General features: G+C 37.5%; 1 protein-coding gene across 1 annotated transcript; it reads left to right on the forward strand.

Moving 5' to 3' along the window:
• Nucleotides 1-6,032: 6,032 nt before the first annotated feature.
• Nucleotides 6,033-7,346, forward strand: LOC137641170 (uncharacterized). The gene has a single exon (XM_068373609.1). It carries the CDS (start codon nucleotides 6,033-6,035, stop codon nucleotides 7,344-7,346), a length of 1,314 nt encoding a protein of 437 aa, XP_068229710.1.
• The last annotated feature ends 18,116 nt before the right edge of the window (nucleotides 7,347-25,462 follow it).

Consider the following 25,462-nt stretch of genomic DNA (forward strand, 5'->3'; position numbering starts at 1 on the left):
GTGGAGAGGGGACTTGGGCGCTGATTATATGCATATATGTATATATGGTTAGTCTCTGGGGCATTGTCACTGTCTTTTGTCTCTGGTATTCATGAGAAACCTTTAAACCTTTAACCCCTTACTCTTTAATGGCATTCAACTCTGCGTCTCTTTCAGCATTTGGTCAAAATAGCCTAATGCAACTGATTTCATTCTTTTCAGGCTATATCACCATTTATATATTTTTCTTTTAAAACTTATATGACCATTTGAATTTTCTGTGGGTTTAAATACGTTTTTTGTTGCCATTACTTTGGTCATTTATTTATGGAACTTAGATTCAATCGTACAACAAGGAACCTTTCTCAGTTTCTTCACTGATTTCAAATGCAATTTAGATATTGATTCAAGAAATATTATTTTGTCATATGTACCTGTTAATTTATGTTTATTGTGACCTATCCTTCATCCATTTTGCTTTTGACCACGATCTATTAGTATTCTGCAAATTTACTTTAATTTATTTGCTCTCTCTCTCTCTCTCTCTCTCTCTCTCCCTCTCTCTCTCTCTCTCTCTCTCTCTCTCTCTCTCTCTCTCTCTCTCTCTCTCTCTCTTATATTTATATATATATATATATGTGTGTGTGTGTATATATATATATATATATGTATGTATATATATATATATACGGTATATATATATATATATATATATATATATATATATATATATATATATATATATATACTGTATATATATACATATATATATATATATATATATATATATATATATATATACATACATATATATATGTATATATATATATATATATATATATATATATATATATATACATATATATATATATATATATATATATATGTGTATATATATACAAAAGTTAAACCCAAGAAAAGGAAAGCTTTATGAGCAAGTAGATCCTAGAATAAAAGAGGTAATTGTGACCTGAAGAAATTGCAATGCAATGCATTTGGAAGAATTCTTAAATGTAGAAGAGAGAGGGTAAGTTGAATTATTTCAGATTAGAAACGATCTAAAAATGCTTTTAGAACTGATTATTGATGATACAAGTGTTTTACTTTAAGGGTTGTAGAATGAAAAAGGCTATGGAGGAAGATGTTAAGAAAATGAGAGAAACTGTGATCAAATGACATACCAGATTGTGTAATGTATCTTATCAAAAACACCCCGATACTATGCATTTCATAAAAGACATTCCAGTATCATGTGTTTCAAATGACTTTTAAAAAGGGGATGATGAAAGAGACAGTAAGAAAAAAATTGAACCTAAACAAAGCAAGCATTTTATAGTCTAATACTTGACACATCCAAAGCCATGAATACTTTCAAATGCAACGTCCTCTTACAGCATTCAAGAAACGAGAAAGGTCACATTGCATAAATGAATAATAATGTGGCCTTACAATGAAGAACGGTAACATGCACGACTCTTGATATATATTTACTCAGTCGAATCCTCCAACTTATTTGTGTCTCCTGGAAGGTGGATGTCACTCAAAGCGTCGATCAACCGTCACGGATGAGGTGGGGAACCAGAAAGGGAGGATGACATTCCAGTTGAGTTGTTTATTAATGTTTGTCACGAGAAAAAGGTGTTGCACGTTGCACCATTAGGGAGAGGCGTGCCTTTGTCCTCGAATTATTTTATAATTGTGCTATTATCAAAACATTTTGACTTTTCAGCGTTATGGTATTACAATTTTATTATTATTATTATTATTATTATTATTATTATTATTATTATTATTATTATTATTATTATTTGTTGTTAGAAAATATATTATCACGATTGTTTCTTATGGTTGAATGCGAGGAAACTGAAGTTTATTCCTAAGTTTATGATGGGTATTTGACAGACATATTTCATCTGAATTGGTTTCCTCCCATTCCCATGGAATTAAGAAGGAAATGGATACTGTTTGCTTGTTGTTGCTATTCACAGAACAGCAATACTACGGTTGTTTTGGGCAAATAAAGTTACGAAGCAAGGCAGGCAAGAAGTGAATGCAGATTTGGAGTGTGGCGTTGAGAGAGTAAGGGCTAATTCACACCGGACACTCAGGCTCGCACTCACGCCCTATAGTCACGGTCAAGCTCTCACTCAGCTCATTTTACTGGTGTGTTCACATATGCCGCTCAATCTCTCCTGAGCTCAATTTGTTTTGTGTTGGCATTGGTGAACCATGTGTGATTTTTCGGCTCTAGAATTAGCGGGTGTAGATCTTGCTCAAGTTTGAGCACGTTCAAAATATCTTTTGCTTTGATCGTGAGCTTGACTGTGACCGTGACTGGAGTTGAGCGAAAATGATTGACTGGATGGTTTGAATACTCTGCCTGTTTATCATTAAAGAATATTTGAGCGCGATCAATTGCGTGCACGTGAGTGTGTGTGAGTGTCAGGTGTGAAACATCCCTAAACGTCAAGAAACCAACGCTCTCATACTGGGTTTTTTTTTTTTTTTTTTTTTTTTCACGCTGATTATGAATTGGATATGTTGTTTCGCCTAATTGCATATAAAGGGATTGTTTTTAACATGGAAGAATAAAGCCATCGGTGCCGCCCCGGACGGAAGCTACTGTTGCCGACTATCATTCGCATACTAAACGTCGAGATCAACCAAGTGGCACCAAGGATGATTTATAAGGTTGGTCATTAATGATAGCGATCATCTCAATGTAATTATGTACTCTTGACAAGCTAAATGTTTTGCATAATTTACTTCGGTGTCTTAGCAGTTAGCCTCAAGAAATTCTTGAGTTTTTTCAACTTAGTTTCATCAGTTGGGTGGAATTCAATGTTTGTAGCCTTCGAGTTAAACTGTTTTTTATTCAGTATTGTTTAGTGTGTTGAGACAGCTCCCTGTTACTACACATTGTTGCATAGTTTTTCTTCATATTTTTGGGTTTGTGAGTAGTATTCCACCTTATTTTTTTTTTGTACATTGTCTAATGAAGGTAACTTTTTTGTACTCTCGGGAAATCTTAGTAAACAGTTGGTTGGGAACATTCGAGCAATTAAGGAAGACCATATTAATTCATCGTGATAGAAAGGAGGAAATAAAATTTATATTTTAGTATAGCGAATTTTTCTTATCGCAACCAACTCAGTTGTCTACCTGTTGGAATAATATATATATTCAAAGTTTTTCCAAGTTGGCGCCCAACTTGGGGCTATGCTAAGTTGGTTGGTTTCGATGATAGTGTTAGTTGAAGTCTTGCACTGCGGCAGAACTCCAGGGCGGCCCGTATTTCAGTATGAAGTACTTGTAGGTCACTCTTATGTTGAGCATTTGCAAAGAGTTTTTCCCTCTAATTTGAAAGTTAATGATATTGATTTTCAGTGTGATTTTTTTTTTTTTTTTTTTTTTGGTTATAGTGGGGCTAAGTTTAGAACCTTGGTTGCAAATGATAGCTTTATTTCAGAGTTGAAGACATATGACCCAGATTTTGTTCTTGTTTTCTTGGGTGGTAATGATATTAGTATTCGAGTAAGCTTAGATATTGTAAAACTGCCTAGGTCTAAGATCATTGCCAGTCAAATTGAGCAAAGGTATTATTCAGCTGGTAACAGATTTCAGTGTCCCACCGGAATAGATTACCATTATCAGCGGAAACACTTGAATAGCTTTATTTATAAGCTCAAGTTAAAGGATTTTTTATTTAGAGTTGATGGAAAATCCAAACTAGACAATAAGGCGTTGTTTGCTGATGAAGTTCATTTAAATACTAAAGGACTTGAGAAACTTACCGAATTGGTTAAGGAGGGGTTGACTTATTGAATAGAGCACTCTTGAGTTGTAAAGTTAAGTTTATTGCTTTATTATTTTCTCGTTTATTTTTGTTCTGTGATTCTTGAATTAAAACAAAGAAAATGAGTTCATTGGATGTTTTAGTTAATGCACGAAAATACCTACGTGGTAGCATTACAAAACAATATGGTAGTAAGGACAGTTTTTGTAGTCTGTCTAGGGTGCAAAGAATTGCAAAACGAGAAAAATTAAAAGGTATTTTAGCCGAAATGAAGGATTATGATCACAAAATTACAGATGCAAAGTGGTCTGAAAGTATGAATGAGGAAGCTTTTTCAGTAGAACTTAGTATTTGTGAGCAATATGTTGATAAAGTTACTGAAATGTTAGCTATTCTGGAGGATAAACCAAATGTTGCGAGTGATAACAGTTCTAGAAGTCTGTTGAAGAATCCTGTTATTCCTTTGCCCACTTTCAACAGTAGCCCAGATGAAAATATCAATAGGTTTTTCCAGGAGTTTCAATGTGTTTCGGAGCAACAACAGTTTTCCAATAGAGATAAGTTTTTGCTGTTAAAACAATAAGTGCATGGAAGAGCAGAATATTTGATAAGATCTCTTGAACTGAGTAGTCAGTCGTATGAAGATGCAAAGATTTTACTAAGTTGTGCATTTGCTTCCACTGATTTACAGAAATATAATACTGTAAGGGTGTTTTCCGAGCTTAAACTGAAGTCATCGGATGATCCTTTTTCAAATATTGGCAGGGAAAGATCATTAAATGAAAATGTGAAGTTGTTAAAGATGAATGGTGATTACTTTGCTCAGTATTTTGTATGGGAAGGCTTAAATGAGATTTTTAAACAGCATTTGATTAGTATCACTAATAATGTCAGACCTAGTTTAGAAGACATACAGGAGCACTTCTTTGAAGCTTCAGATAGGTATCTGTAGGATTCCAAAGCTCATTCAAAGACTATTGTTAAGGAAAAATGTGAGAAGGTGAGCTCTACTAATCTAGCAATCTCTGTTGATAAGAGGAATATTCAAAGGGGTTGTTTATTATGTTGTAATAGTGATTATCCCTTGCACAAGGTTTCGGAATGTGAAGTTTACAGGACTCCTGAGAAGAAACTGGAAAGTATTGTTGTGGACAGGGACATTTGGCTAATAATTGTTTTTTCAGATTTCATAAGAGATGCTTCAAATGTAATGAATGGCATTTTTCTTATTTGTGTACGAAAGAGCCAAAGGTAAAAAATGTCAGCAGAGTAGAATCGAAAACTGGTGCCAAATCAAAAGTTGATAAGGATGGTCTTGTGCAGATTAAGAATGGCAGTGCTTTGATTGCAGGATCAGAAACTGAAACCTTTAGAGTCTTACTGGACAGCGGTTGTCAAGGGAATTTTATTAAATCTGAACTTGCCACAGGACTAGACTGTGAGATTATTTGTGATGGTATCAGCGTAGAAGTAAATGGATTTAATGCTTCTAGAAAGTATAAAACAAAATTAGAGGCTGTTGATGTAGATATTGGGGATAAGAACTATAAAGTTCAGGCTATTTGCGTACCTAATATTGGAATTGACATTTTAGTCCCCAACTTATCAAAGCTTGGTCAAGCATTTAAAAAGAAAGGATATGTCATTGCTGATAATCAACTTATGAACAGTGATAGGATATCTAACGTGAAATTTGTGTTGGGTACCAGTTCAGCTCATTGGTTTTTTGATCACAGCTAAATTGTTCGGTGATATCAATCCTTTCGTTTACTTAGATTCTCCTATGGGAATATTGTTTATGGGAGAAGCCAGTAAGGCATTTAAAGTTGTTGATGAAATTCCTACTTTGGAGAATGAGGTTCAATTTAGACTAGCCAGTTTCTTATGTGTTCAGCCTAGGGAATGCGTACTAGATGAATGGCAAGATAATGTAAATGACAAGGATTCTAATTTTATTATAAAGGTTAATAAACAATCCAATAAGGTCTTAAATGCAATAGCCGATTGAGCTCTAGATGATAAGGTGAAGGAAGTTCTCAATTATGAAAACATATCTTATGAGGAAGATTCGGAGTTAAATAACGAATTGGTTAAGAATACCTTGTCTAATATTAGAATAAAGGATGAGGGTCGCCTAACCATGCCATTAATGTGGAACCAGAGGACATCTCATTTGTTGGGGCAAAACATCAATTTGAGTAAGGGAATACTAGCTTCTAATTTTAAGAAGTTGAAAAGAAACCCTGAACACCTAAGTATGATTGATGATGTTATTCAAGAACAAATAGAAATGGCCATAATTGAAAGAATTCCAAATGTAGAGAAATTCCTTGAAAAGCATCCTGAGGCTAGCTTCCTAGCTCACATGCCAATCTTTAGACCTGATAAGGAAACCACAAAGTGTCGAGTTGTGTTCATGTCAAACTTAGGTGAAAGTGTAGACGGTAGACCTCTGACAGTTACTCACAATCAAGCCATGCACCCTGGTCCTAATTTGAATCAGAAGTTGAGTACTGCATTTATGAATTTAAGGTTTGCCTCTAAGTTGCTCTGTTATGACATCAAAAAGGCCTTTAATCAGTTTGCCTTAACTGAGGAAGATCAAAGAAAGTTGTTATTTTTTTGGTATAGAAATGTGTCGAAACATGACTTTACATTGGTAGCATATAAGAATATAAGATTAAGTTTTGGACTACGTTGTAGTCCAACGATACTGATGTTGTCATTGTATTATATATTAGTTGTTGATGACTGTGATCCTAATTTGACTGATGTTAAGAGGCTTTTGTATCAGTTGTTGTATATGGACAATGGAGCATATACTTGCAGTTCAGGGGAAAAGTTGAATGAAGTTTACAAAGTTTTGCCTTCAATTTTTGAGAAATATAAATTTCCCTTGCAACAGTTTGTTACAAATGATCCCTCATTACAAGAAGTTATTTACAGGGAAGGATCCGGTCAAACTCCTCATGAGGTGAAGCTGTTGGGTCTTCAATGGTCAAGGGATTCTGATCAGATTTATACATTGCCTGTAAGGTTAGATCCTAATGCTAATATGAAAAGATGTGTGTTAAAAGCTATTGCTTCCAATTTCGACATCTTTAATTTCAATGGCCCAATTTTGAACAGAACCAGGATTTTTTTGCACAATTTGCAAACGAATAAATTGGACTGGGATGAAATACTTGATGGAGAACAACTAAGGGAATGGAAACGTATTGTAAATCAGGTAAATTCTTCACCACCCATTAAATTTCATCGTTTTGTTGGTGAAAGGGATTCTGAGTACATTTTAGAATGTTATGTTGATGCAAGTACTGAGATATATGAAATTGTTATTTATATTAGAGAGGTTGAGTCATGCAAGAGGAGTTTTCTTATGGCTAAGAATAAGTTTGTTAATTCATCACTGAAAGCGAAGTCTGTGCCCTCTCTAGAGCTTCAAGCACTGGTTTTGGGTTGTGAAATGCTAAAGTCTGTTTATGATGAACTTACTGGGCAGTTTTGTTTATCTAAGATCAATATTGCCGATTTGCAACTGTTTTCAGATAGCCTTGTCATTCTTCATTGACTGCATTCTAGTGCTGTCAAATTGGATAAAGTAAATAAAACGGATTTTGAGCGAAGCGAAAAATCTATTTTTGGGTGAGATGGCCATGTCGTCTTGATGGAAGTTCCTTAAAGTAGCTTCCTAAGGGATATATGTACTACAGTGATATTCCCAGAGAATTTTACCTTTAGGTATCCAGAACTCTAACTCCTAGCGTGAATATCCTTAAATTTTCTCTCAAGGATATCGCATAATATCAGAGGACGTATTCTTGACACGCCACATAGCAATATGCACCCATAATAGCGTTTTCGCTTCGGGGAGGTGTGGCAAAATAAAAGGGAGCCATATCAAGGCTACCCCCATTCTTGTATTACTATTGAGAATGACAACAGCTCCATTCCCACGATGGCGGACATTCCTTGTAGCATTGAGCACGGTGTTACAGATACAGTACCACGGGAGGGATACTGTGAATAGCTTTTCTTTTTAGGAGAGATGGGTGGGTCCCATCAGGACGACATGGCCATCTCACCCAAAAATAGATTTTTCGCTTCGCTCAAAATCCGTTTTTAGGGCTCAAGCCATGTCGTCCTGATGGAAGCATACCAGAGCATTAGTGTATCTGTGGATTTTCATCAGTGCCTTAACCTTATAGCAACCTTTTCTATGGTCACGGGGACCAATTGAGACAAGTGACGTCACCGTTATTCGTCATCATCACTAATCATAAACGATGTTAGTGCTTCCTGCCTCCTACAGGGAAGAGTTATTCTAGACAGTAGAAAAGGGATCTCGAGGTTAACATATATTGTATGACCAAACATAAGTATACACTGAATATACAAATAGTCTCATAGTTGTATATTTTGCTGAATTAACATCAGTGTCTCTTATATCTATTATTTGTTGCATACAAATATATGAGGAATACTTACTTTGGTAAGTCGAAGAACTCTGGCATGTATACATACAATTGTCTGGCGAAAGCGGACGCACTACATTCTAATAGACATTTATTCCTAATAAATGACTAAAAGAGATGGTTAGTAAAACGAATGTAGTATGACAATGGGATTATACCTATAATGAGTACAAAGACTATATTTCTTTCTTGAAGGAAGAAATGATGAGTGCCACTCTCACACTGAAGAAATTTTCTCTTCATAATTCCTGTACTGGTTACTTCTATCTGCACTGTGTACTGTGTACACCGGCACTAGTACTATCTGTATAATTCCACACCTGGGATTTTGAACAGAGCTAGTGTCACCATGGTAACACTTAATCAAAAGAGGTCACACCTAAGAAGGATGACCGCTTCTCCCTTTAATTGACAGTCCCAGTCAATTAGCTGTTCATCGTAGAATTAGACGGCAGGTTAAATATTCTACCTGACGTCACCACATACTGCTTCAGATCATGGACTTGCTTAGCGTAGTGTTTGTAGAACACTCTGGATGATTCTCACTCAGTACATGTGCGAGGACATGTGAGGTCCCAAACTATTAACTGTTTACCACAGTAATTAAGGGGCAGGTTTTAATACACTGTCTGCCGCCACTACGAAGTGTTTCAGATCATGCACTTGTTTTGCATAGTGTTTATAAAACACTCTGGATGATTTCCATCCAGTGTATGAATGAAGACGCTCAAAGTCCATATTCTGAAAGAAGTTCAGTGATGAAGCAATCTTTCTCGGATCATGACCTGCGGGAGTACTGTCAGGATACGCTCTACGAATAAAGTAGGTGAGCTTTGCCCTTAGTTGTTTCAGGGATAAATTTGATCCAGAAGTTTCTCCTTTAAAGACCTGTCCTCCCAAGAAGTCTGAAGTTCTACGAAGATAGACCTTTAGACACTCTACAGGACATAGAGAGACATCTTCCTTCAGAGGGTAGATTCTCTAGGGACCCCACCTCTTAGTGGGTAACTTGTTTTTAGCGAGGAAGGATGGATCAGGAAAGAGATTCAGTTCTCCCACTTCCGTGAACTGAATGTGACCCTCATCTCTGGATATGGCCACTATTTCACAAGCTCTAGCCCCAGAGGCTATAGCAAACAGAAAAATAACCTTTTGGGTTAGATTCTTAAGAGAACAATCTTCATTTTTCACAGATGAGATGTAGTGTAGGACCTTGTCCAAAGACCAAGAGATGGGCTTTGGTGGTACTGCGGGCCTAAGCCTAGCACATGCCTTCGGAATCTTATTAAAGATTTCATTCGCCAGATCCACTTGAAAGGCATATAGGAGAGGCCTAGTCAAGGTTGACTTGCACGTATTTATCGTATTGGCCGCCAGACCTTGGCTATGAAGGTGGACAAAGAAGGACAGACAGAAGTTCATTGAAATTTCTTTCGGTCCTTTTGCTTTCACAAACGCAATCCACTTTTTCCAGGAAGACTCATATTGTCTTCTAGTTGACTTAGCCTTGTATTCTTCTAAGAATTCTATATTGCCTTCTGAGATCCCAAATCTTTTTCTAACCGCTAGAGTAAGAAAATCATGAAATGAAGGGTTTGGGTTCTCTGTGATAAAACGAAGGCAGTTAATTTCTGAACCTTCGGAAATATACCTAGGATCAGAGCTAGGACCAGCCTCATCTAGTCTATCAGCCCCACTAGAGGATCCTCGTATGGGGTTACATATCGAGGTAGTTTCTTGAAGACGCTCGTGACGAAGAGGTCGAATTGCAGTTCCGGGACTTGTTCCCATCTGGGAGGGAATAGGTCTGCGTCCATGGACCATTCCAACTCTATCGGCTTGGACCGAAATAGAGCATCCACTGTCACCTTGTGGATCAGTTGTAAATGAACTGCTGGCAGGTGCCATCCCTTTAAGAAAGGGATGGGTAACTTCACCTAGACTGTATGAGACGTTCAATTGTGACGTCTTATTATCGCTTCGGTGTCCAAGATCAGTCGTAGGAAGTCTGATCTGTGTGGAGGGGGTTTCCCCACTCATGATAGGACCAGCAGAGTCTTGGGACTTTCGTGCTTTAATTTTTGTTAGAGAAGCGATTAAAGAGGGATCGATATCAGTCTTTTTTTATCTCTTCAAGCGTTTGATGCGTATTTTCTCCAGGCTCTTAACGCATCTTTCCGCTGTGCTCTTTGCACTAGGTCTGTCACTATTGCGAACTGGGGAAAGTTTAGCGCTTGTCCTTGTTGGCGTCTTGGAAATCTGACTGATTACCCGAGTCTCTTGACAGGCCTCGCGAGCTCCTTTTATATTCCCAAGGGAAATGAGAGTTGATGTGACTGTGGGCATCAATGGTTTTTCAGCCATTGAAACCCTTGAGCTGGAGAAAGTCGAGAATTCTAGAAGCTTATCTTGCATCCGTGATGTCCCAGGAACCGGGTCATATCCTTGAATGCACATTGGCCAGCCACTTCGGGTGCTGCCCACCCCAGCCTCTCGTTCAGGTATATAAATGCCTGAACCATTTCTAGGCTTGACTTTGACGTGACTAAGTTTGCCAATCCTATGAAGATACTTAGGACTGTGAGTCCGACACGTATCTTTCCTAGGATGAATGTTACTATCTGTAACTTGAATTCTAGATAGGAGGAAGGGGGGTGGTTGACTGGAAGGTTCCGAAGGACACCTTTCAGGTCTAACAAGACTAAAAACACCCCTATTTGGGACACGGTCCATATGTTGGGAAGAATTAACATTCAGAACTTGTAGTTTTCTATGAACTTGTTGAGTGGCGACAAGTTCAGAATGACTCAGAGATTTCTTGAGTCCTTCTCGTGAACACAAAACAGCCTTCCCTGGAACTCGATGGGCTATAGTTTTCTTACCACCTGTATGCTCTATAGCTCTCAGGTATACTCTTCCAGGAGGATTTTGAATTGTAGGAGAAGGTAAGGAAATGATGGTGGGGACATTTCTGTTTCCCATCAAGGGCTCATCTTGAATAGGCTTTGGACCGAAGGATCGAAGGTCCTGCGATCCTGAAGGAATGTTCCTCCTAGCAGAAGCGTCTTCATGCTTCGAATAGTCGGTAGGTTTAGACTTTTGACCATCTGCCTGTGGCATCGTGGTCACTGGAATAGTGGGATGTTGTTGAGCAGCCTGGAAATTTCCAGCATTTTCGATCTTCTTTTTAGGTTGGGGACCCACAACCATGGAAGATTTTCTCTTTGAAAGGATGCCCCATTTTTGAAGAAGACTTATGTTCTCCATGGTGGCGTCCTTAATTACCTTCTTAATTACCTCGTGTGGGAAGAGGTCTTTACCCCAGATGTTGGAAGATATTAGCTTCCTTGTTTCGTGTTTCACTGTTGCAGCAGCTAACACAAGCTCTCTACATGCTCTCCTAGCCTTCATAAAGGCGTAAGGGTCCTTCACTAAGGTAGCCATATGCATTTTGGCTATGACCATGAGCATGTCTGGGGTATTTCCGTAGGTTGAACACAACTCTATGTAGTTTTGTAGAGAAAGGGAAGTCGCAAGTGTCTCCTTTGTCTCTTGTTTATTATGCAAGAGCAGCTCAGATAATTTAGGGAGACAGACATTAAATTGTCGACTTGCAACATCTGTGTCTAACTTTCCTACTGAAAAAGTCAAATGGACTTCCTTCCAATCCTTTTCCTGTCCGGGAAAAGCTGGTGACAGAGGCTTGTACTCTTCGAGTGTGGGACATGGCTTACCCATCTCCACTGCTTTGGCAACAGATATAGATGCCTTCCCCGTAAAGGGGAATGAGAGTGAAGAAGGAGAAAGAAAGGAAGGGTGTCTGTTATTCAGTGAGAATACCTTTGACTCTGAATAACCCGCCTTTTTCAGACTACCTGAGAGGATAGTCTGTGCCTTATCATGGTCGAGAATCATGACCTCCTTTGGTTCCATTCCTTTCCTTGACTTTGGTTCGTACATCAGTCGAACCCAGCTATTAGGGAAAGCATCAAAGCTTGGCCAAAATTGAATTTTGTCCAAAGGAACAGCACCCATTTTTTCTGAGATATAGAGATTGCCATTTAAAATCGGCATCTGCTCTGCAAACCTCCAGGGATTGGTTTTGGAGCATGTTGGTAGGTCTTGATCCATGGGTCGTTTGACTGACCCCTGGGAAGCGACAAGAGAAGCTTTACGAGGCTCTATTTCGTTTTTCTTGCTGCTTTTCATTTTGTTTACGAAAGCTCTCTATCTGATTCTTCAGTTGGATATATATTGTACCATTTTATCCAATAGAGGAGTAGAAGACGAAGATGTCGACATCGATGGCTCTATAGCCGGCATAGGCGGAGGAAATTCCGACACAACATTTTTCTCTTCTACCTTGAGGAATTTCTTGCCCTTAATCCTAAAGGTTTTCTGGCTGTCAGGCACGACTATTTCCTTACTTGCTTTCGGAAATAGTAGCTTACGCATCCAATCATTAGGTAGGAAGGGTCCCGGGGAGATTTTTTGGAAGCCTCTAACCCAGTTGCGTAATTTGTATTGAGCTGTATCCCTAGTCTCCGTACACTTGGGATTTTCAAAACCTTCAGACATTAATGTCCGACATATATTGCAAACCTGTGGGTTCCAATAATGTAGGGATCCGGAAATAATATTGCAGGGGGCATGAAACCTGCAAGTATTATGACCGTAAAAATACTTACTCTTTGCCTTGCAGAGTACTGGAGCACAAGGTATCTGGTGTTCCTCCTGTAAAGAAAGGAAAACCAAATGAGTATACAAAGGATTATCTCCCTGATAATCAACATGCAAAGGTCATCTACAACAGAATAGCTTAGGATAGTAAGCTATAAAGGGATAGTAGGAGATACATACTTGTGTACCCCTGCGAGCAAATGCTGTTACTTCCCCTCAGAATTAACTACAGGGGGGTTCCTCTATTGAGTAACTCCCAGTAGAGGGGCTCTTACCCCTAGGGGTAGAGAAGTACCAATTCACTGTCCCAAAATAATGTTAATACTGTGGGGTCAGGATGACTGATTCTCAATCAGAATATTGAAGAAAACTATTCATTCAATATATGAGCGGTACCAGCGGAATGCTCGTACAAGGGTACTCAAGGTATGTTAGAAATTACTACTGTATAATGGTACTGTAGTTTTCTATTTGCAGTAAGTCTATACTGCAATTTACTGGCTACGGTACATCATGTATTGTAGTCTAGTCATTATGCTGCCTTCATAGTAGCATATGACAGAATGGTCCATCTAGCATGAAGCCAGCTGGACTAGGGAAAATAAAGACATATATTTGGATTTCCCACTCGGCCTATTTGCTGTAGCCATCCTTACAATATTAGAATATAGAGTTTCCTGATCAGGGAGACTCAAGGATAAAGGCTCTACCCTTTAAGGGTTAGGAGTGTATCACTTCTTCCTTGAAGTTATTTAATATTGTAGGGTAATCCAAATACTGATTTCTAATCAGGATATTGAAGAAATCATATTCATTCAATATGGGATTGGGTTCAGCAAATGCCTGTGTTGGATATCCAAGATATATTGGAAATAACTACTAGTATAAAATATATAGTAGTTTTCTATCTGCAGTATATTCTATACTGTAGATATACTGGCTACTTGTATAACATATACTATAGTTCAGCCGGCATGTTGCCGGCATAACTAGGTCTTGCCGGCATATCTAAGAATGTAAAAGTCTCATTTTACTGCCTTTCTTCCGAATAGAAGGTTCCAATGAAAGGGGAAAATGTAACATTCAGGCTTCCATCCAGCTATAGAACTATTGCCAGTAAGGTGCCGCCAATACACTGCCAGCAGACTAGCCTCCGGCAGTATCAGTACAGTCGGCGTGCTGCCATCTAAGTCAGCACTTATCTGTACTGGCCTGGCCGGCGGTAATCCGGCAACAGAACTTGTGAGTAACAGTCCAAGGGAGAGCTGAGGAACCTTGGGGATAGCAAGGGACTTCCCACTCTCAGCCATCATGGCTGCCGGCAGCCGCCAGCCGCCACCAGCCGCCAGCCGCCATCAGCCGCCAACTGCCGGCAGCCGCCAGCTGTTGGCTGCCGACAGTCATCAGCTAATGGTAGGCCATATTGGCTGCCGACAGTCATCGGCTAATGGTAGGGACCATAGCTGCCGACAGATGATGTGGTTGGCGGCAGTATACATTGCCGTCACCCAATGTCATGGCTAGAGAGGGAGTCTGGCCGGCTCCGGCAACCTACCGGCAATGGTAAGGTTGCAAGATGCCGGCCCAAAAGAAAGACAATGGGTCGGCCATCAAAAGTGGACAGAGGGGTAGGGAACAGGGTCCTGTATAGAGTGTGAAAGGAACTGGCAAAATTGTTAGTCCCACCACCTGTTAAAAGAAACTCTGTTTCAGTATCGGCAGAATCCTAGGTGATAGGAGAGTCTCAGTTCTCCATCCTAGAGATTGCCAACACAGTTAAGGGGATGGCGGCATTGCCGCCGCCTCTCAACACAGGAGAAACAGAGTTCCAGTGCCGCGTCCTCTTAGGCAAAAGAGATCACTTTTCAGCCTAGAGGACTGCGGCGTAGGACTAATCTTTTAGTCGCAATGAGAAGGTGATATCCTACCACTACTTCAAGTGCGGCTAGGACGGGCTAACCTCCATTGCCGGCAGCCTAGCCAGCAGCCTAGCCGGCAGGGGAATGATGGTATTCTACAACCCATTCGCCCTGCCGGCAGGTCGCCGACATAAAACTAAATACTCTGAGATTCTGACTAAATCCCAAAACCTGCTGGTATACCACAACCAGCGGTTAAAGGGAAGAGGCAGGAAAAAACCCTAGGTTAGTCATGTCTGAATAAAATTCAAGGCACGGCTATTAGGGTTGTAGCCTGAAGCTACACTCAGAGGGAAAGAGATTAACCTTAAATCTCCGAAGAGACTTGTAATGTTTCATATAATTCTAGGAGGTATCAGTCTCCGCTGAATTGAAAAAAATCAATACACAAGGGTAACCGGGGGATGTCTGAGCGTATAGTAAAACGCCGAGGTTAGGTTACCTAAGCTAGACGAGATCTCGGTTACCTAAGTTACCGAAACTCTAACAATACGATTGACAGAGAAAGGAAAATTTTGCACATTATCAAATCTTTACGAGAATAATTTCCTAAAAAGATAAATAATTAAAATAATTAAATAAAGCTATTTAAACTGGAAGTCGTTCTGCTATCTAAATAACACATGCCTAACGACCGACGGCGCCCATGGCGCCTCCAGTAACTGGCCTAGCTCTTAGGCACAATAAAATACTCTAATTTCATTGTGAAACAGGAGCTAAAATATACTCATGGTAAAGACCCAATACTCAACTTTCCAAAGGTGGAAGAAGATGGAGAAAGCATAATTATAATCCTTTAAAACGATCGAAAAGTTAGATCAGCAGGGAATACCACCGAGCGAAATGGCTACAAAATAAGGAATGTCTGCCATCGTGGGAATAGCACTGTTGTCATTCTCAATAGTAATACGAGAACAGGGGTAGCCTTGATACGGCTCCCTTTTATTTTGCCACACCTCCCCGAAGCGAAAACGCTATTAGGGGTGCAGATTGCTATGTGGCGTGTCAAGAATACGTCCTCTGATATTATGCGATATCCTTGAGAGAAAATTTAAGGATATTTGCGCCAGGAGTTAGAATTCTGGATACCTAAAGGTAAAATTCTCTGGGAATATCACTGTAGTACATATATCCCTTAGGAAGCTACGTTAAGGAACTTCCATCAGGACGGCATGGCTTGAGCCCAAAAAAGAACTGTATTTGTTAACAATAGGCTCAAACGCATACAGAGGATATGTGAGCAGATTCCAATAGTGTTTAACTATATTGCAGGTATCAACAATCCTGCAGATTGTACTACTCGTCCGGTTTCCAGGAAGGTCTTGTCCCGTACTAACTATTGTTGTGGTCCAAATTATGAGTATTTTGAAGAAACGAAGGTTCAGGAAGAGGTATTAAGGTTACCTAGCATGCCGGTTAAAGAATTTGGCGTTTCTGTTAACCAAGCAGCAGAAAACCTAGTAACAGATCATTTGGTTCCAGTGGATAGATTTTCTAATTTGACTAAACTAGTAAAAGTACATCCTAAAGTTTTAATGGTAGTGAATAAGTGGAAAACTGCCCTTTCTAAAAATAGTTGTTATTTCATCTTTGGAAATAAAGCCCCCAAGTTTTAATTATTTATGAACTGGCAATGCAACACATTATAAGCAAAGAGCAAAAGCTCAGATTTCCAGAAGTTGTGGAGTTTTTTCGAAGAAACCAATGTCCTAAAAAGGATATCCCTGACCTAGTTTCTCAGCTGAATATCTACCCTGACAGGAATAATGTTTTGAGAGTACATGGGAAATTTGATAGACCTAATTCTCACAGGGTGTTCTTCCCAGTGCTACTACCTAAAGATAGTTTATTAACTTCATTGATTGCTAGGGATGCCCACATAAAGCTAGGACATGTAGGATATTATGGGGTACTGAATTTATTGAGAAAACATTATTACATACCACACATATTTTCTGTTGCAAAGAAGTCTGTTAGCTCTTGCATTATTTGTAAAAGATACAATCAAAGACCTGTACGACTGAACCAGTCTCCATACAGATTATTTAGATTGGAACCCTCTGATACTCCTTTTGGTTATCTATATTTGGATTATTGTGGGCCTTTTAATGGCAAACTGTCAGATGGTCGTAGGAAGGTTTGGATATTGTGTTTTTCTTGTATGTACACTAGAGCCTTTAATTTGCATGTAGGTTATGATATGTCCGTATCAGAATTTTTAAGGGCATTTATGATACATGTATTTGAGTTTGGATTACCCCAGTTAGTTATTAGTGATTTGGGGACTCAGATTGTAGCTGCTGGAAATGAAATAATTGATTTTCTTAACGATCCACAGACGGATGAGTATTTGAAGGAGAATGGCATTAATAAGATTAAGTTTGAGAGTTACTTTAAAGTGTGTAGTTCCCTTGGCTCTCTGGTTGAAACTTCAGTAAAAATGAAAAAACAAATGATAAATAAGAGCATCGGGACTAATATTCTTGAAGTGAGAGATTTTGATTTTTTGCTATGTCAAGTTAGAAGTTTGGTTAATAAGAGACCCATTGCATTTAAGGAATCTTTGAGAGATCAGGACCTTCATACACTAAGTCCCATAGCTCCAGAGATGCTGCTTAGAGGCTATGAAATTGTGACTGTCAATTTGATCCCAGAATTACAACCCTTGCCTGAGTTGGATGAATATTCAGACGGTACGTCCCCGTCTGATTTGTTGAAAGATAAATATACCAAAATTAGGAAAGTTAGGCATAGACTGTTTGACTTAGATCAGAGCGAGTTTATGTCTACTTTGTTGAGTCAGGCAATAGACATCAAAGACAGATATAAACCCTGCAAGCATGATAAAACAGGTGTTGGTGATATAGTGCTTATAAAAGATGCTAATAAGGCTGTAAACTTTCCAATGGGAATTGTTAAGCAGATAATCACCAATAATGAAGGAGAGACAACTGGTGCGGTTGTCCTGAAGGGTAGAACAGCAGAATTAACTAAAAGACATGTGAGTTGCCTGATACCTTTATTGTTATTTGAAAATTCTTCTGAATATAAAGACTTAGCAGGTGACCTTCCTAAGATTAGCACCGAATTATCAGTTAGACCCAAAAGTACTAGGAAGGCTGCTTTGGAATCTATCAAAAAGACCAAAGACATTTTGTCTAACGATTGATTGAATCTTGCGGTCTTGTTAAATTTGTAAATATTTGTGGTTATTTGTATATATTGGTAGTGATTATTTTTCTTTTTGTTGTCTTTATGTATGCATTTATATTTTTTTAACAATTTTTTTCTGGAAATTGTTAAACCTTGTAGGGGGAATGTTAGAAAATATATTATCACGATTGTTTCTTATGGTTGAATGCGAGGAAACTGAAGTTTATTCATAAGTTTATGATGGGTATTTGACCACCTTATTTCATGTGAATTGGTTTCCTCCCATTCCCTTGGAATTAAGAAGGAAATGGATACTGTTTGCTTGTTGTTGCTACTCACAGGAGAACAGCCATACTACGGTTGCTTTGGGCAAATAAAGTTACGACGCAAGGCAGGCAAGAAGTGAATGCAGAGTTGGAGTGTGGCGTTGAGAGAGTAAACGTCAAGAAACCAACGCTCTCATACTGGGTGTTTTTTTTTTTTTTCTATGTACGTCTTCACGCTGATTATAAATTGGATATGTTGTTTCGCCTAATTGCATATAAATGGATTGTTTTTAACATGGAAGAATAAAGCCATCGGTGCCGCCCCGGACGGAAGCTACTGTTGCCGACTATCATTCACATACTAAACGTCGAGATCAACCAAGTGGCACCAAGGATGATTTATAAGGTTGGTCATTAATGATAGCGATCATCTCAATGTAATTATGTACTCTTGACAAGCTAAATGTTTTGCATAATTTACTTCGGTGTCTTAGCAGTTAGCCTCAAGAAATTCTTGAGTTTTTTCAACTTAGTTTCATCAGTTGGGTGGAATTCAATGTTTGTAGCCTTCGAGTTAAACTGTTTTTTATTCAGTATTGTTTAGTGTGTTGAGACAGCTCCCTGTTACTGCACACGTTGTTACATAGTTTTTCTTCATATTTTGGGGTTTGTGAGTAGTATTCCACCTTATTTTTTTTTTTGTACATTGTCTAATGAAGGTAACTTTTTTGTACTCTCGGGAAATCTTGGTGAACAGTTGGTTGGGAACATTCGAGCAATTAAGGAAGACCATATTAATTCATCGTGATAGAAAGGAGGAAATAAAATTTGTATTTTAGTATAGCGAATTTTTCTTATCCCAACCACCTTAGTTGTCTACCTGTTGGAATGATATATATATATTCAAAGTTTTTCCAAGATTTGTAACTTGTTCTGGAACACCCGACGTTAAAGATGTTTTTCATAAGTGTAAAACCGTACGCCAATCTCTCTCTCTCTCTCTCTCTCTCTCTCTCTCTCTCTCTCTCTCTCTCTCTCTCTCTCTCTCTCTCTCTCTCTCTCTCTCTTGAATTAATTCAGTCTTTTTTTTAGAAACTGATTGGCATACATGTTAGTTCAGGGAATCAATATCTTGAAATGTTCACTCTATTTCTTCCTTATAGGGAGAGAAAATGCAGCCAACTAGTTAGGCTACACCTGATGACAACGATGTTGATGATGTTATTATTTGCCAGAGAGTACTAGATTGGATCTCTCTCTCTCTCTCTCTCTCTCTCTCTCTCTCTCTCTCTCTCTCTCTCTCTCTCTCGGGTTGTGGATCATTTTTCCTTTGCCTAAACATATAACGAATAGTCTGGCCTATTCATTCATATTCTCCATTGTCCCCATACACCTGACAACACTGAGATTTCCAAATTATTCTTCTTCTCTCATGGGATTAACTATTGGACTGTAATTGTTCAGTGGCTATTTACCTCTTGGAAGGGTAGAAGAAACTCTTCAGCTATGGTATACAGCTCTTCTAAGATAAGGACACTCCAAAATCAAAACATTGTTCTCTAGTCTTAGGTAGTGCCATAACTTATATACCAAGATCTTCCACTGTCTTTGGGCAGAGTTCTCTTGCTTGAAGGTACACACACTGTTCTAAATAATTTATCTTCCTGAAGATTTTGTAGTTCATATATGAAGCATTTATTTAAAAGTTGTTACTGTTCTTTAAATATTCTGAATTAATTGTTCATTGCTCATAATGTAGTTTGTTTATTTCATTATTTCCTTTCCTTACTGGATTATTTTCCCTGTTGGAGCCATTGGACTTATAGTATCCTGCTTTTCCAATTATGTTGTAGTTTAGCTAGTAATGGTAATAATGATAATATCAATATAAGTGATAATAATAATAATAATAATAATAATAATAATAATAATAATAATAATAATAATAATAATAATAATAATAATAGTAATATTAATAATAATCATAATAATATATTTATACACATAAATGATTTAAAAACCCATATATATATATATATATATATATATATATATATATATATATATATATATATATATATATATATATATATATATATATATATACTGTATGTATATGATAAATTTTGCACATTTAAACGTGTTTTTCATATTCCAAATAACCCATATATATTAACACATTAAAATCAGGATTCTCTTAACAACCTCGGGATCAGAGCCAAAGGCGAAATCACTCAAAGACTATAGTATCTGTCCGGCGGGGCTTCGAACCGTGGTCCAGGATACTTGTGTGACATTGACCATACCACTCAACCACAAAGAAAGATAAAAGTCAATGACAATTCTTCTGTACATATACCTGTAGAATTTAGATTTTTTGTACTTAGAATTGAAATCAACCCATCTTCACCATCGTAGCTAATTCGACGGGTATATGTACAGAAGAATTATCACTGACTTTTATCTTTCTTCGTGGCTGAGTGGTATGGTCAATGTTACACAAGTATCCTGGACCAGGGTTCGAAGCCCAGCCGGACAGATACTATAGGCTTTGAGTGATTTCGCCTGGGGCTCTGATGCCGAGGTTGTTAAGAGAATCCAGACTTTAATGTGTTAATATAGTGTATATGGCTTATTTGAGATATATATTTGTGCATATGTGTGTATATATATAAATGTATATATATATATATATATATATATATATATATATATATATATATATATATATATATATATATATATATATATATATATATTCAAATAAGCCATATATATTTTTTATACATTAATGTCTGGATTCTCTTAACGACCTTGGGATCAGAGCCCCAGGCGAAATCACACAAAGACAAGAGCTTGGCTCCGGCCGGGAATCGAACCCTGGTCGGCAAGCTTGTATAGACAGTGACTAAGCCACTTGGCCACGAAGAAAGATCCAGACATTAATGTATCAAAAATATATATGGCTTATTTGAATATGAAAAACACGTTAAAAAATGTGCAAAATTTATCATATATACATATATATATATATATATATATATATATATATATATATATATATATATATATATATATATATATGTATATATATATATATATATATATATATATATATATATATATATATACATATATATATATATATATATATATATATATGTATATATATATATATATATATATATGTATATATATATATATATATATATATATATATATATATATATATATATATATACATATATATATATATATATATATATATATATATATATATATATGTATACATTATTACTAGCTAAGCTACAACCCTAGTTGGAAAGGCAAGATGCTATAAGCCCAAGGGCTCCAACAGGGAAAAATAGCCCAGTGAGGAAAGGAAATAGGGAAATAAAAAAACGATATAAGAAGTAATGAACATGAAAATAAAATATTTTAAAAACATTAACATCAAAACAGATATTTGATTTATAGACTATAAAAGGACTTATGCAAGCCTGTTCAACTTAAAAACATTTGCTTGGAGTTTGAACTTTTGAAGTTTTACTGAATCAACTACCCGATTAGGAACAATTCCACAACTTGATCAAAGCTGGAATAAAACTTCTAGAGTACTGGGTAGTATTGAGCCTCATGATGGAGAAGGTCTGACTATTAGAATTAACTGCATACCTGGTATTACGAACAGGATGGAACTGTCCGGGAAGATGTGAATTTAGAGGATGGTCAGAATTATATAAAATCTTACACAACATACCTAATGAACTAATTGAACGACGGTGCCAGAGATTAATATCTAGATCAGGAATAAGAAATTTAATAGACCGTAAGTTCCTGTCCAACAAATTAATATGAAAATCAGCAGCTGAAGACCACACAGGAGAACAATACTCGAAACAAGGTAAAATGAAAGAATTAAAACACTTCTTCAGAATAGATTGGTCACCAAAAATCTTGAAAGACTTTCAATAAGGCAATTTTTTGCGCAATTGAAGAAGACACAAAACTAATGTGTTTCTCAAAAGTAAATTTGCTGTCGAAAATCACACCTGAAATTTGAAAATAGTCATACGAGGTTAAAGAAACATTATCAATACTGAGATCCGGATGTTGAGAAACCACGGTCCTTGACCTACTTACAATCATACTTTGAGTTTTGTTAGGATTTAACTTCATACCCCATAATTTGCACCATGCACTAATTTTAGCTACATCTCTATTAAGGGATTCATCAACCCCAGATCTACTTTCAGGATATGGAATTGATGCAAAGAGAGTAGCATCATCTGCATGTACAACAAGCTTATTTTCTAGACCAAAGCACATGTTATGTGTATATAGTATGAAAAGTAATGGGCCAAGAACACTACCCAGAGAAACACCAGACATCACATTCCTATACTCTCTAGGGTGCCCATCAATTGCAATGGATAAGGATAGGGAAGTGGGGAATATGGGATAAGGAAGAGTACCCCTGGATACAATCCAGTTTATAGTGCGAAGGCAGGTACTTGGGATGGGAAGGAATAAGGAAAAAGAGAGAAAGAGAAGTACAGGAGGAGAATAAAAGAGAGGGGCAGACCCTCGTGCTATGTTGAGTTAATTTAGGAGCCACCTGCAAGTACAGGTGGCTAAGAGTGAAAAGAAAAGAAAAGGACAAGCAGGGAGAGGAAGGGTTTTTTGGTTCACGGAGTCTAGCCCTAATGCAAGTTGACTGCCTGTCTGACACTATTTGATGGTAAAAAAGTTATGATGGCAAATGGGTAATGAAGTTTTTATTGAATAATGATTTGATTTATTAATTAAGATATTTATTTGTATTTATTTTAATCAGTTGAGATATATCTTGGCTGGGGGGATCACAATTGACTTTAGGATCTAGTCTCCTCCACTAGTCATGATCCCGAGTATGTTCGATGGAGAGAGTCCTTGTTACCGTGCTTAGGTTGTCATCGTCAGTAGCTAATTTATCCAAAGCTTTTTGGCTAAGTCTGTGGAACCTGACAGTTAGGGGCTCCAACTTGGAATGTTGATGAAGTTCTTGAATTTTATTGTAATATGGAGGACCCTCTTTATAAGCTCGCCTCAACGCTTTATTTTGTACTGCTTGCATTTTATTCATTGATGATTCGCTGAGAGCTCCAAATATTATTGTTGGGTACTCTAATTGTGGTCTTACTAAGGATTTATAAAGTCTAAGTTGGGTTTTGGTTGATAGATCTTTAAACCTTCTAATCTATTGAGCGCCATCCTAGAAACAGTTATTCTTTCTTCAACATGAGGAAGGATACTAGAACGTTTAAAGTTACACCCAAGTATTAGTGCTTTACATTTAAATGGGATACAGACGTTATCTACTATAATTTCCGTGGTATTGTTGGCTGATATTGATAGAAGTTGTATTTTATTGATATTTGTGGTTATTTTCCATTTCTTTTCAAAGTTATTAATTTTCTGTAATTCACAGACAGTCTTTCTCTGTAGCCTTAATTTATTTTTTTTTAGGATAAGTAATTACTAAGGGTATGATCGTCTGCAAACATGATTTGGAGGCAACCTTCTACAGGGGGAGGGGTATCTTTAATATAGAAGTTATATAGTGTAGGGGAGAGAACACTGCCCTAAGGAACTCCTGGAAGCCGTTGAAAATGTGGCCCTATGAAATCTTTGATTTTAATCATTGCAACCCGGCTATCTAAGAAATTGCATAGCATCCTGGTTGCTAAAGCTGGTAACTGTGCATTCAATAATTTGTACTTTAAACCTTCATGCCAGACTTTATCAAAAGCCCGGCTGACATCTCTTGAGATCAGGTTACAACCACAACCTAGACTTTTCTTAACTGTGATAAATTCATATAGCCTGGCTAATGCCAGTTGAGTCCCTTTGCCATGGGTAAACCCATATTGGTTGTTATTTTTGAGGAGATTGTCATAAAGGAACTCTTCAAACCCTACTTTTATGATCTTTTCAAGTATCTTCCCAGGCGTCTCTAATAGGGATATTGGTCTATAGTTAGAGACTGAAGTTAGATCTTTGCCCTTTTTCCCCACAAACGGAAGTAATGCTCTTTTAAGAAATTCTTGCCAGTACCCCATACTTAAAGTTTCATTGAAAATGTTACAAAGAAAGGCGAGCATTGAATGTGGTAGATTTTTAAGAATAATTTTATTGACTTGAGATTGGCCTGGAGCTTTGTTTTTAAAACTTTTTATCACCTTGATAATATCTTGGAGTTGAATTGGTTTCAGAAAGGTGTCATCTTCATCAAGCCTCTCAAGATCTGCTGTATCATAAGGTATTATACGATCAGAATGTTCACAGATTGTCTCCATGACATGTTGCTCGTGTTGTTCGTCAAACCTACGATTCTCTTCTGGGTCTATTCTAAAGATATTAGACCACAAGTTTCTGAAAACCACCTCTTGATCTTGGGGAGAATAGATTTTCTCATTGTTATTACTGATGTAGGCTATTGGTTGAGAAGATGAACCTAAAAGATTCCTAATCATTCTCCAAAATTTGCCTGGGTCTTTATAAGATTCTTCACATTTATTCAAAAGAGTGTCCTAGGTTGAATTAATAAGCTCAATAGATTCAATTTTGATACGTTCTTGTATATAGAGGAGGAGTAGAAGTTAGTAAAAGAAAATTTTGTTGGGATTGCAAGTGATGTGTGTGGCAAGAAGGTTGTTGGAGGCAGCATGAGGAAGGGCATTGAATGGTGGAATGAAGGAGTGAAGGTAAAAGTGGAAGAGAAAAAGAGGGCTTTTGAAGAATGGCTGCAGAGTAATAGTATAGAGAAGTATGAAAAATATGAAGAGAAAAATGTGGAAGTAAAGCGCAAGGTACGTGAGGCAAAGAGGGTAGCTGACCTGAGGTGGGGTCAGGGATTGGGTCATTCATATGAAGAGAATAAGAATTTGTTTTGAAAAGAAGTGAAGAGAGTAAGGAAGGCTGGCTCAAGAATTGAAGAGACAGTGAAAGATGGAAATGGAAGGTTGTTAAAAGGAGAGGAGGCAAGGAAAAGATAGGCGGAATATTTTGAAAATTTAGTGTATGTTGAGGATAATAGGGAGGCAGATATAATTGCTGTTGCAGGTATTGAGGTGCCAGTGATGGGAGATGAGAATGAGAGACTGAATCCTAGGTAGGAGGAGAGTTGGCGATTGATCGGAATGTACCAATAGG

The sequence above is a fragment of the Palaemon carinicauda genome, chromosome 5, assembly GCF_036898095.1.
Source record: "Palaemon carinicauda isolate YSFRI2023 chromosome 5, ASM3689809v2, whole genome shotgun sequence".
Classification (NCBI taxonomy): domain Eukaryota; kingdom Metazoa; phylum Arthropoda; class Malacostraca; order Decapoda; family Palaemonidae; genus Palaemon; species Palaemon carinicauda.

Coding starts and splice junctions, on each gene's coding strand:
- LOC137641170 (XM_068373609.1), top strand. CDS start 6,033: ATGATTGATGATGTTATTCAAGAACAAATAGAAATGGCCATAATTGAA.